This window comes from Thermobia domestica, chromosome 6 (assembly GCF_964235325.1).
Source record: "Thermobia domestica chromosome 6, izTheDome1.hap1.1, whole genome shotgun sequence".
Taxonomy (NCBI): Eukaryota; Metazoa; Arthropoda; class Insecta; order Zygentoma; family Lepismatidae; genus Thermobia; species Thermobia domestica.
In genome coordinates, this window is record NC_137459.1 from 38,660,509 (window position 1) to 38,675,321 (window position 14,813).

Sequence of the window (14,813 nt, forward strand, 5' to 3'; positions counted from 1 at the left end):
ATACCTTGAACGGCACTGTATTGATGACACAATTGTTTACTTAGACCCCTGTGATTTTGATTTTGAAGTGATAGAAGAATGTTTGATGCCAAAACAAAATTTACGTCAATATCCTCATGATTTTATTGGAGGATATACTTGTTTGACATCTACAAATTCCTCATGCATTTGTAAGAAAAATAAGGTAACAAGTTCCTTTTGCAAGTGTAGGAGGGTAAAAGAGTCGGATTCAACTTGTAAAAATCTTTTAGATGAAATCTTAAAAATGTGGTGATGATATTCATTGTGTATTGCATTGATTTATTTATCATATACTATAATTTAAAACTTCTGAGACACCTTATATTGTAAACAGAATGGTTTGTAGAGAAGGGCATTGATATATGTTGTTAATAATATTTATAATATCAGAATGAACCCAACGTTTGTAATTGTTTAATTATTATGTACTAATTATTTTAATTATGTTGCAGCATATTTTAGTTAAAAAGACTTGATAGAGCACATAGTTTACTGGATTAGAAAATTAGTTGGATTGTTTAGTTCTCGATATTAATAAGAGGAACGGATGTGTGTTGTTGTGTATGTCTGTGTTAAATGTTAATATAGTTTAGTTAAGTGTGCTTAAATATTTAACACATTTTTAAGAGATGCTTTAATATATTTTAAATACTATTTAAATAATATATTTCAAGCTCAATTGGAATTATGTTAAAATTAAAGTGGAATTGCGACTTTATAGGTATTCACTTTGTCAATAGTAATTACAACATACTAACAAAATTCCATATTGATTAGTCAAATATTACCAGAGATATAAATATTTTTGTGATTGAGCAGCCACCATCTTGGATTATGTGATATGTGGAAAATTGGTCGGATGAGCACCTACTTTGAAACTAATTAGAAGAACATTTGTATTTGTTTAACAGAAATGAAAAGTTATAACGAAATTCTTTGCTAATTTCAGTAAAATGTTACCATAAGTATGAATATTTTTTTTTTTTTTACTGAAGAAGCGCCATATTGAATGACGTCATCCCAGAAAATGTTTCGGATGTTCACTTTAGTAAGGAAAATACTTGCTAGGACTCCTGCTAACAAATCCTGAAAAAAAGAACGAAATTGCATGTTAATCAGTCCAATATTAGCGGAGGTATGAACATTATTATGATTAAGTAGCTGCCATCTTAGATGACGTCACCCCAGGGAAATGCGTCGGATGTATATATTTGGTCTAGGAATTAATTCGTGCGGTTGGTACGCACACATTGAAGCTGTAGTACAAACACAAAATACATAAATACCTTAAGAAAAATATTGTCCATCGCTAGCCACCACTTTCGCCCATCTGTCAGGCAATGTACGGATTCCGTGGCGAAAGAAGTCCTCATCCTTGGAAGCGATCCAGTCAGAGACCCATGTTTCGATATCTTCTGAAGAAGTAAACCGCTGTCCAATCAAATCGTTGTTCATGCAATCGAACAAGTAGTAGTCCGAAGGAGCAACGTCTGGTGAATACGGCGGGTGGGGTAAAACTTCCCATCCGACATTTTCTAAATAGGTTTTGACCGGTTTTGCGACATGTGGGCGAGCGTTATCATGTTGAACAATAAGTTTATCATGTCTGTTCTCCCATTCTGGTCGTGTTCTGGCCAGAGCTTGCTTCAAACGCATTAATTGTCGTCGATAACGTTCTCCATTCATAGTTTCACCCGGTTGCAGCAGCTCATAGTACACCACACCTTTCATATCCCACCATATGCACAGCATAACCTTTGCACAGTGAATATCTCGTTTTGGTTGTGATGGACCTGGTTCACCTGGTTTCACCCAGGCCTTTTTTCGTTTAGGGTTCTCGTAATGGATCCACTTCTCATCACCCGTAATAATTCGATGCAGAAACCCCTTTCTGCTCTGTCGTTGAAGCAGCAATTCGCAAATGGTTTTTCATCTTTCAACGTCTCTGTCTTTCAATTCATGTGGAACCCAATGTGACATCTTTTGAATCATTCCCATGGCTTTCAAGCGTTTGGAGACTGTTGTTTGATCAACGCCTAATGCTGCTGCAAGTTGTTCCTGCGTTTGACACGAATCCTGCTCGAGCAATGCTGTCAATTCTTCGTCTTGAAATTTTTTTGGCTGTCCAGCTCGCTCTTGGTCTGCCAAGCCGAAATCACCACTTCTAAACCGTGCAAACCACTTCTGACACGTTCACTCAGCTAGAGCATGGTCACCATACACTTCCACCAAAATACGATGACTTTCAGTCGCACTTTTCTGCATGTTAAAGTAATGCAGCAGGACACCCCGCAAAAACACTTTATCAGGCACAAATTGCGCCATGTTCACTTAACTACAAACTGGTGTTGTTGACGCTTTAATCCACTGCCCTATACTACGAACGATACGCGATGACAGGGGTTTGCAACACATGTGTGGATACACGGAACTGTGGGACGCTCCGTTCGTTGCGCCATCTCTTGTCCACCCGCACGAATTAATTCCTAGACCAAATATTAGTAAAAATATACGTACTAGGACCCCTGATAAGCAACCCTGAAAGAAAGGAATGAAATTACATGTAAATCAGTCCAATATTAGTCGAGGTATGAACTTTTCTGTGATTAAGCAGCCGCCATCTTTGATGACGTCATAGCCGGAAAACGTACCAGGTGTCGGATGTCCACCCAAGTAAAAAATAAGTACTAAGACATCTACTAAACGTTTCTGAAGAAAACTTCTCCTTACTCAAACTTTCCTACAGAACCATAGTCAGATCCTGGACTAATATATATATTTAGACGTGAACAGATTATTAGCAAAATGGGTAATTGAAACTTATTTTTAGAAATAAATTTCTATTTCTCTTAACCTAAAAGTGCATATATGACTAGTTAATGAGACTACATTACACGCCATTATTTGGTATCCCTTACCTACAATTAAGACTGAATAAGTTTTGGGCATTCTACGGTATACAGGACGCTTTTAAAAAGTCTCCATTAAATTAGTGCTACACACGTGTTTGAGTAAAATATATTGGGTTGGTGCGAATGAAATGTCATTTGACTTTTGATGGGGAAACACCTCAGCAACACAGAAATGGCTGCGGTATCCTGACAATCAGGAGGTATTGCGTTGTTGAACAGGGTCGTGTGAAAGTATACAATAAAGAATAGACAATTGAGAGGGGTTTTTCTTTAGGATTTCAAACTGCACGGTAAGCCATAGAAAACATTAACAGTACTTTTGGGTCAGAAATAGAGTATGGATGCACCGTTCGCCTCAGGTTTCTCAAAATTAATTCCGGTGACACAGTATTGCAGAATGAGCCTCGTGGACGCCGATCAACATCATGTTCGGATCAGCTCCTCACGAACTTCATGCAAGTATATCCTCAGAAATGTGTTCGTGTCATTGCAGATGAGTTAGCCACATATCATACCCCTGTCATTCGGCGGCTCCGTACAATTTGCAAGGTGAAAAAGTTTGACTCCTGGATGTCACATGAGTTAAAACTAGCCAAAATAAATTGCCGTCTGGAGACTTGCAGTGCGTTGAGTGTGAGGAATAACAGAGAAAGTTTTGTACATCACATTGTCACTTTCAACTCTATCCATCACGACCCTCGAACTCACTAAAGAAATAATAAACACTTCTGACCAGAGTATATACACTTGTTTATTAAAAACTGAATTACAGTGTAACGGTTTCGACAACTTAACGTTGTCTTTAGTGTCTTTAGTTGCAGTTAGTGTCTGATGAAGACAACGTTAAGTTGTCGAAACCGTTACACTGTAATTTAGTTTTTAATAAACAAGTGTATATACTCTGGTCAGAAGTGTTTATTATTTCATTGTCACTTTACATGAAAATAGATCTGCTGTCACAATCACACTGTCACTCTCACCTCTGGTGCCAGGAGCCCCTGGTTTAATCCCTGGCCACTCGATCTTTGGTGGGCAACATCATGTTCGTGGGTTTTGTGAAGGTTCTTCAGTTTTCTTTTCACATTCTTATTCCACCAGCTATTTCATTAATCATTCGTCTCCTTTACCCTAAAGTGCATAACCGTGCGACTTAAAACTAGAAATTTCATCTCTCCGACTGACTAGCACCTATTCCTGTATTTCGATCACTTCTTGACCTTCCCTGTTGATTGGACAGTGAAGCGTATGGTTGAGGACGTATTGCATCGCAAATAGGGATGCGCACGAGACGAGTCGAGACAAATTTTTCCTGACAAAATTCGAGTCGAGACACGGCTCTTCCAATAGAGAAATATACATTTTTCGAGTCGAGACATCACTTTTACAGCACATTTTCGAGACGAGACAGCCTCAAATCTTGTCTCGTGCGCATCCCTAATCGCAAACTCCAGACTTCATTCACTACGGAATCCAAAAGTGTGTGTAGACGGCTATTATTTTCATTAACCAGATATTGTAGTTTCTATTTATTTATTTTTTCCTTTGGGGGCGGGGAGGCTTTGAAAGCGATGCATCTGGGGCGGACATTTCATACACAGCAACCTAATAGGAAGCAGAGGGTAAAGTACCCCTTCCTTCTTATCCCAACTAACTCTTGCTTAGTGTGGGGTATACTAGCATACTCCGAATTAATACTGTTAATTAAGGTCGTAACTGTGCTATCTTATTCATTTCTTATCCCTAACATTAGTACAGCTCAAATGTTTTCGAACAACCCGGATTTTTGTAAGCATTTACTGTGATCTTACTATTTTGGCACGAGAACTTTATCGCCCTGCATGAGAGGTACTCCTGCCTGTAGCATCGAATTTGACGACAGTTGAATCGAGGTCTGAGAGGCACTGCAGATGATATGTCAAATCATAATTATAAAACTGAAACCAAAAAAGACAATCTGATATAAATATTGCGTAGTATGAACAAAAATGTGGAAGGTAAGGCAATATATTAATTTTGTTTGAAAAGTGTAGACATAGAAGGTCAATGCAATAACAAAAATTTCAAAGAGAAAGTGCTTTCCAAATTTTTCAGTTCTTTGCAACTTGTTGATATGCTAACGCTTAAAACTTCAAAAATATCATACTTTGAAAAGTGCTCACGATGGTTTCGTATGCTCCATTATTGCTCGTTGAAATAGTAACAACGAGCATTATATATGCGCTTCCACTGGGCGACAATTGAGCAGAGAAGGACTTATATTGACCGTCATAAACATTTTTCAAAGAATGGCGTTTTTAGCTTTTTTAAAGCCAGCATATCTATAAGGTATAGATAACTGCAAAATTTGGAAAACTACAGGGTGCTCCATAAGTCTTTCTACAGTGGATTATTTGGGAAACAAACATAATTAAAGCAAATGTGACAAGCGGAGGGCGGACTTAGGTAAAGGAGCTACCGATTGATGCATGCATGGGGAATGGCGGCCATCTTGGATCCAGGTTATTTTTTACGAATAGGAAGGTAGGCATGTGACATCAATTAACACTGTTTTATTCAGAGGAATGCAGCCCCGCAAGCAGAAATACGTTATCATGTCCCGTTCCAAAGTTATGACGCCCCAAATTTGACGGTTTTCTGTTTCATTGCAGGGAGAGCGACATGGCACTAACGCTGCAAGAAAGAGGTGACGCCCCAAATTTAACAGGTTTTCTTTTCGTTGCAGGTAGAGCGAGATGGCACTGACGAAGCACGAAAGAATTGAGATCATCCTAATGTCTAGGGAAAGAAGTAGTCGTGTGATTGCCCAGGACTTAAATGCCCCTCCCCCCGAAAGACCTGCAATAGGCCACAACACCGTTAGCTACCTCACTAGGAAATTCAGTATAACTGGTAATGTTGCTGACAGACCACGGTCAGGTCCCCCAGAACCGCGACAGATGAGAAGACATCCACAATGATGCTTGCTGCGAGTGTGAAAAGTCTGAAGCGCATCACAAGACAACTATCAGCGATAACAGGCGTACCACGTGCATCCCTTCAAGCTGCAGCTTGTCCACAACCTTTCAGAGGATGATCCAGACCGGCGCATGACTTTCACCAAGTGGGATTTCACCAATTGGGCAATTGGATTTCACCAATATGACCGAGATCCGCATTTCCCAGCCAGCGTTCTCTTCACAGACGAGGCAAAGTTTTACTTGGATGGGGAAGTGAATCGTCAGAACATGCGATATTGGTCAGTTGCAAACCCACATGCGATCAATACCTGCAAGAGGGTTACCCCTGCTCATATCATGGTGTGGTGTGGCATATGGAACACGTCGATCATAGGACCCTTATTTATTCCTGGTACCATAAATAGTGTCCGATATCTGGACATGTTACAGGAGCTGGTGTTTGCATTGCTTCTCCGCCTTGATGCCACCTTGCCGCGATATTTCCAGCAGATGGTGCCCCACCGCACTATGCGCTGCCTGTGCGGGAATGCTTAAATCTTGAATCTTGGACCTCACTCCCTTGGATTTTTTTTTATGGGAACACTTAAAACACCTGGTGTATCAGAAGATGATTCGGGATGTTGCACACCTACAGGGACGTATTCAGGACGCCTGTGATAGCATCACCCCCGCTGTGTTGTTACGGGTTCAGGAGGCCTGGATTAAGATACTCCGGTTGTGTGTTGCAATGGTCGGGCAACATGTGGAGCACATCCTGCAGGTGGGACTTTGGAGCGTCATAACTTTCGAACGGGACATGATAGCGCATTTCTGCTTGTGGCACTGCATTCCCCTGCAAAAAACAGTGTTAATTGATGTTTCACATGCCTACCTTCCCACTTGAAAAAATTAACCTGGATGCAAAATGGCCGCCATTTACCACGCATGTATCAATCGGTAGCTCCTTTACTCAAGTCCACCCTCCGCTAGTCAGATTTGCTTTAATCATGTTTATTTCCAAAATAATCCACTGTACTAAGACTTATTTACCATCGTGTACTTTCTCTTTCAAATTTTTGTCACTGCATTGATTCTCTATGTCTACACTTTCCAAACAAAACTAATATCTTGCCTTACCTTCCACACTGTTGTTTATACTATGCAATATATATATATATATCAAGTTGTCTTTTTTGGTTTCAATATTAAGAATTATAATTTGACGTATCATCTGCAGTACCTCTCAGACCTCGATTCAACTGTCGTCAAATTCTATACTTTAGGCAGGAGTACATCTGATGCAAGACGGTGAAGTTCTCGTGCCAAAATAATAGGGTCACATTAAAAGCTTACAAAAATCCGGAGTATTCGAAAACTTTTGAGCGGTAGTGTACCTAAGTATTTCGTCAGGACAACAACATTTTTTTCTGAAAGTAAAATTGAAAATGACTGGCTAATTTCTGCTGAAATATTTGTATTCGGCGCCGTACATAGAGGGTCCGATTATATAAAGCTTTTAAATATGTTTAATCATCCTACTTAACTATGTAATTTGAAAATTCCTAAAGGATAGAAAATAAGAAAAAAAGTCGTGTTCGTCTTTCTGCCATAACACTGTATAATCACATTCATCTAAAGTGGATAAGGCATTTTTCAGTTACTTCTGAATGAATGGGTCAATTAAGAGTACAATGTCTATTGTTTAAAATGAACTTTTATTCTCTTTGCACTTTATACAACTACTGAAGTTAGTGAATCAACTTGAAAATTACTGGGAAAGCAAAAGTTATCAGCGCGAGTATATTTGTAGTCGCGTTCAAAGAGTTTACCTCGGACAGAATTTTGAAGAAGAAGGTTTATACAGGGTGGCCACAAACTCCCGTCACCCCTGAAAATAAGTAATATAAACCACTAAACGTTAGTAATAACTACACGGAAGGAACTGAATGACATGAGCAACAATGCTCTCGAGAAAGTTTATTGAGACAGGAAACATTAAGTGTCCAAAGGATCAGTTTGTCGACCATCGTTCTCATGACAAAGGATAATATACCTCCAGGTTCTATGCGACATTTTGTGAAGCATTGGTTGTAATTTGAGTGAAAGCTCGTTTCACAGCTTCTATCAGGTCGGCAGTGATATCGTAACGGTTTTGTGCAACGATGCCTTTATGAAACCCCTATAGCGCACTATCACAGGTGCACCCAACAACTTGCAATAACACGAGCTCCTTCGTGGCTACGCGACTTTGGCGTGGGAGACCTGGATCCGATTCCCGGCGGGAGCTCATGTGGTTCGGATTCAACGTTGATCAGTAGTTCTCATCTCATATAGCCTCGCTGCTGAAAGAGACGTTAAACTCAAATCAACTCAACTTGCAATAACACGTTCTTCACTACTGTAACAGGAAGTATCAGCCATCGTTCACACAATCTGAAACAACGGAAAGCCCTACACTAGCATTTATCAAGGAGTAACGGGACTTTGTGGCCACCCTGTTGTTTCAAATAAGTTAAACGGAAAAGTGATGTACTTAAAGCAGATTACTCCCTGTTGGGCTATGTACTGGGGCCCCTAACGTACCTGAACAGGGAAAATTGGGAGAATGTCGGGAAAATTCCCTCCAGAAATCCCTCCCATCAAATTTGGACGCCTCTCGAGTGACACTAGGTAAAAGCACACATTCCAAATGTATCTCGAAAAATACTATAAGGGATAAGAAATGTGTGTACCAAGTTTTGTATTGATAGACGGTATAGATACGAGGGAAAAGTTTGTATAACAATACACGCTTTTCCCTCATACCTATTCTGTACTAACAACTTACCTGGTAAGGTTAGTAAGTTAAAGTTACAGAAAGTTCTATTATTATTATTATTATTACAAATACTAATTTTTCTTTCAGTGTATCCAGAAATAAGTGGCACTTGTCTGTTAACTCGTCCCAAAATTTATTGATTGTCGGAAAATCAGCTGATTATGGTATCTGCAAAGCTAGGTAAATATAGTCAGTGTAATTTCTTCTCCATAACATCAAGTATTCACTAGATCAGCGTTTCCCAACCGGTGTGCCGCGAATGGACCGCTGGTGTGCCGCGAGGAAATCGAAACAAAATTATTAGTTCTATAGCAATCAAATTGCAAGACATAGGAAAAAAGATATATTTTTGTATTTCACATTACTATGAATTTCTACTATGGAAAAAATTACTGTAATTGTAATATATTATTCTACATCTATTACTGTGTAGCAGCCAGTATTTCGGCTCGTACACATATCCACAGTTAGCTGCTATGTTACGCTTCAATTGAGAGTCATACTAACAGCGAGAAATGGAAGCACTTGTACGGTACGTAAGTGAATGTTCGTAGAACACTCATTCGCACGTGAATGACAGAACAACACTTTGTTCAACAGGTGTGTTTTGACTTCGACGCATCGCAAGCTGTGTGATTGCAATAATATGCACCGGTTTTGGTTAAAACAACAAAGTTAAAAGTGCAAGACATTTTTTTGTTCGTTCGTTGTTTAGTGATGAAGTTATTTAGTTCGTTATTTAGTTTTAGTGAAAGGTTGGATACAATTTTCGAAAAAGAAAGCGTATTTTTAAAAATCTGAGTCCTATATTTCATTGCAATTGTTTTCTATTTTAAAATTAGAATAAAAAATAAGCATAATGAATTAGCATAGGGGAAAACCAGTGATCGAGCTTTCATCTCTGTGTGAAGGAGATCAGCAATCACAGAAAAAGAAATTAGAATGATATTTTATATTTGCAAATAATAATAATAATAATAATAATAATAATAATAATAATAATAATAATATCTATGAGTGCGCCGCGAGAATTCAAGTTACACCCGTAGTGTGCCGCAAATTGAAAAAGGTTGGGAAACGCTGCACTAGATAATTAGTTAAAAATTTGAACCTTTTCCTTAGGATACGTATTTGACAGAAAATGTTATCTCATCCCTTGCTCTCGTAACTAAATGAGCTTTCTGTCAAAATTTCCAGATATAGTGGTATGGCCTGGGCGTTGATGAGTGAGCCCTTTATGATTAGTGATGGACTCACTGAAATACAACAAAATAAGAATCATGCTTGAAGGCCATTTCCATTTCTATCTCCTCTCTCTTGAAGTGTAATGTTAAAAATATCTATGTATATTATTTTTTAAAATTTTTATTGAAAATAAAGCAAAAGGCTTAGTTTAAGCAAAACAAGCAAGTTCACTTTCAAGGAAGCGAAATCAGAGAGATGAAATTGACAATCGAAATATAAAAACAAGCAGGAAATTCATACAGGGAAAGGCCAAGAATGAAAAATATATATACACTGACTACAAAATAAACAAAGGGTCAGAAGCGTCAGAGTAGTCAGAAACAGCATAATTTCCTCTAATTCTCAGTATCGTTAAATTTGTAGACTGACTGAATTTCCAAGTCGTCATCATAGTCAACATTGTACCTAACTCCTCTTTTGTATTGTAAGTAATAACCTTTGTTTTCAGTTATGTAAAGAGACAACATACAAGAAGTTCATGTGGTTGGAGGCGTTTCTCCTAGACAGGCTTAAATTTATTCAATCAAAATTGTTTTGTATCAATGATTTAGTTTAAATTCAATGTACCGGTAGCTTTGTATCTATAATATAAATAGATAGATGCATCGAACTTATTCTTTCAGTTACTACCGAGATTCCAACCTATATTTCTATTGTTTATATATTCTAAATAACTAAGTATTATCTTCTGAAATATCTCTCTCGAGAGTAACTGTATTCAAAAGTAAGAAATCATTCCTTTGAATATTAACATGATCATTTAAATAACGAAGCAAACATTCTCTAATATATAATTAGGAAACATAACATCCTTCAATATTTTTACTAACAAAACAGATGAGACTGTTCGCTAAATTTGCGTAAGTCGTGCATTTTCTGAATCTTTGCTATATTCTGTGTATCCTGCTTGTTTCATCTGTATGGGCCACTAGTGCGTAAGCTATGAACATTTGAAAGTAACTCTTATGAAACCTCCATTTTTCTAAAAATTGCCTCGCTACTAACGGTCTTACCTTCCAGAATGTGCTTGGTAATGAATTGATATCGAAAACATTTTTAAAGACTAAAGTCCAGATGCAACTATATTACAATGAACGAAAGCGTGCAGTTGAAAATAGGAAAAAGTCATACTTTTTTTTTTTTCATTTTTGTTATCGGGCTGGCATTTAGTCACCACTGGTATAAATAATATTGTGTATATATATATCGATTATATATATAGAATTTACTTGGGGTTCCGAACAGGAGCAATCCTTCGAGGCATTAAAGAAGGCGATTTTGGAAAGTCCAACTTTAATGGCCTACAAGCCTGAAAGAGAGCTACACATCTTTACAGATGCTTGCAAGAAAGGGTTGGCTTGTGTAGCCAAACAACCAGCTACAGATGAGCCGGATGCTGAATTGGTGCCAATTGCGTATGCGAGCAGAGCGGTTGCTCCATCGGAAAAGAATTTGTCCGTCTATCATTTGGAACTTTAAGCCCTTTTCTACGCTCTACGCTCCTTTCGTTACTTTATCCTCGGACGTCATTTTCATCTTCACATTGATTCGAAGGCTATCACATTTCTTCGCCATAGTAAGAATTTGACAGGGAAACTTGCTCGTTGGTTGTTGAAATCTGATTCTCATGATTTTACGATTTCTCATGTTGCTGGTTTCGAGAATTTAGAAGCAGACGCCATCAGCCGTTTTGTGAAACATCGAAGAGACAAGAAGGACGAAGAAGCGAGTGCCTCAGACCCAAGGATCTTCATGATCGAGGACTTGGATAGCATTGACCTTAAGGAGGAGCAGAGAAGTGACGGATTTCTGGGTAAAATCATTGCGTATTTGGAGAATAGACCCGACAAAGACCCGGAGTATGAGAGGAGAGCATCGCATTTTGCCCTGCGTAAGAACATTCTGTTTAAAGTTAACAAGACATCCCTGGGAAAAGTTTTTCTATTAGTAGTGCCCACCAAGTTGAGGGATGTAGTATTTGAGAAGGCCCATTCAGAGAAATTAGGTGCCAATCACGCTGGTTTCAGTAAGACGTATAACCTCCTAGCGAAATCTGTTTATTTTGTAAACATGAAGAAAATCGTTTATGAAAAATGCAAAAAATGCATTACCTGTCAAGTATTAAAAAAGCGTAGTGGCAAGCCTTACAGAATTCTCCAGACGCATCCTTGCGTTCCACCCTTCTATAGAGTTTATGTTGATTTAGGAGGGGTGTACCCCTGTAATAATATTTTACGACACAAGTTTCTCATCGTCGTCGTGGATGAAGGAACACGGTTCTGTATCACTGGATCTTTACCAGATGCTTCGGCGGCTTCCGTTAGTTCTTTTCTTTACGAAAACGTTATTCTGAAATATGGATTAGTAACAGAGATCGCATGTGGCCGTGAAGCAGCTTTCACTAGTGCTGTGTTTAAAGAGCTTTGTCACATCCTAGGAACACAGATACACTTTGCAGATGTACAAGGGCATTACTGTGTCGGAACAGTCGAAGTCGTAATTCGGCATATAGAACAGCAATTGAAGTTAGCTTTGGACTAATATGATCAGTCGAATTGGATAGAATTACTTCCACAGGTTACGTTCTCGTACAATGTAACTTGTAACTTGAGTATGGGTTTTAGTCCTTTCGAAGCCCTTCATGGATATTCCCCACGGCTATTACACTCTGCTATATTAGCCACGCAAGTCAGTTCTCTGAGAATCAAGACAGGATTCAGCAACTTCAGTACATAAGGGACAAGGCCCAGGAAAACTTGTACAACAGACATCTGACTTCTGTAAAGTCACATAATAAGAAGAGGGAGCAGCAGACATTTAACAAGGGTCAACTTGTGTGGATCTACGATGCGACAAAACGGAAAGGTGACTGCAATGCGTTCTCTGGAAAATATTTTGAACCAGGACAAATAGTATCCCGTAAGCATGACAATAGTTATTATGTAAAATACCGAATTCCTCGAGATCAGATAGATTGATTCTATAGCCATCGACAGGTTAAGAAAGTATTATCCTCCTCCAGAAAGACTGCCTAAAAATTTGCGTAAATTAGAAACATCTGAAATTGATGTAGTAGGAGAGGGCGTACCGGATAAAAATCTCCAAGAAGTGGATAAGGTAAATTATTTCTTAATGGAATTCCAGGATCCAGATAACGAAACGCAATTAGAATCGTTGTTTATAAGGAAAGTTGTTTTCATGTCGATCTACCATCTTGGGATCAGGTGGGTCCGAAAACAAGTTCAGTGGAAGATTTGGAGAGACCGAAGTTTGCCGTCAATCACGAGATTAATAAGAAAGTTGCGCTTTATTACGGATCAATCACGACGTTAGCTGGTGATTGTATAGTGAACTCGTCCAATTCCCTTCTAGAGCCACGAGGAGGCGTGGACAAAGCAATTCAAAGTCTAGTAGGAGAAGAAATGCAAGAGGAGTGTCGTAAAATATCCCACTTTCCCCAGGGTAACGTAAGCATTACACAAGGTTACAATCTACCCATGGATTTTGTAATTCATGTAAGTGCACCTGATAATCGAAATCCCAAGAAGTTAAAAATGTGTTACGAGAAAACGTTGCAGTTAGCCGTAGACAACCATATAACATCTATTGCGTTCCCCAACATCTCTACAGGAGTTTTTGGTTTTCCTAAAGATGCATGTCGCGTTGCTTTACAAACAGTACGTCTTTTCCTGGAAGAACATCTTGACTCAATCGAAAGAATAGTGTTCGTGCAGTATGACAAAGAGAATCAGAAAATCTATGAACAACTCATGCACCTCTATTTTCTAAATAAAATAGCTGAAAGAAAAATGCATTAGTATGTTAATGGCTAATCTAGGTTAATTGAATTAAAGCTATCTCAACGCTAGCAATATATATAGAATGAGAGAAAGGATATAGTTATTCATCATCAGTGCTATGCAGTTTTCTTCTTTCCTCTCGTCACCATATCCGTCTCCTATTATCATTTTTTTTTTTTTTTTTTTTTTTTGGGATAACTTTATTTTGGAAATTTCAGATTCTCCACTTGCCTGAAAAGAAAAGAGAAAAATGTAATTAGTACATAATATTCTGTTAAAAAAAATCATAAATATTTTATTTTATGCATTATCTGGAAGTAAGAAAAGGTTGCAAAGGTAATATTTTGACTGAGTTTTTTGTTTACATTACAGATAGTCAACAATCTTTTAAGCTGCATATTCCTTTTTACCATGCTACCTTCCGCAGAAACAAATGACATTGACTTTACCATCAGTTCTGGTTTACACTTTAAGAAACTACCTAATGTGATTCTATATCAACATTCTTTACCAATATCTTTCAACCTAACTTTTTCTTTTCCCATGACCTACCAACTTCTTTTCTATTTCAACATCTCTATTGTGAAAATAACGACGACCCACTAATGACACAAGTTTGTCAGTCAGTACAAAAATTACAGGATCTTCACACACATATCAACGATTTCTTTCTGAAACCCCCAAATCCTAAACTTCATGAGATGTCGAGCAGATCTCCTAGAGCTCTTTTGTCTTTTGTTGGTGATTTCCTTTCTTATTGTTGCGGTGTTGCAGACAGTTCATCCGTTGAGGATATGAATAAGAGAGAAGCGCATTTGAAACAGACCGTGTTTGGTTTGGAAAAGCAACTTTTAAAGAACAATCTTTTCATCCAAAATTCAACGTCTGAGTTTTTGACTTTTGAGACACAAGTTAAAGAGAATTTTGAAAAGATCCGGAATTTTTCTGCACGAATTTTGGTCCAAGAAAAGGATATCGCCGACCATTTGAACCAATTAGCGGACAAGATGCAACAAGAAGCAACAGCTTTCATTTCAGAATATTTTCAGACTTTGTTACAGTTTACTCAGTTTCTACGGAT

The 14,813-nt window shown here is 38.2% G+C and overlaps 1 protein-coding gene across 1 annotated transcript in view; it reads left to right on the forward strand.

Moving 5' to 3' along the window:
- The window catches only part of LOC145687949 (uncharacterized), a 137,956-nt gene that overhangs the window by 73,898 nt on the left and 49,245 nt on the right, over positions 1-14,813 (forward strand). The window contains exon 12 of the mRNA XM_081761542.1: positions 8,775-8,867. Within this exon, the coding sequence (XP_081617668.1) occupies positions 8,775-8,867 (93 nt within the window). The remainder of the gene's footprint in view (positions 1-8,774; positions 8,868-14,813) is intronic.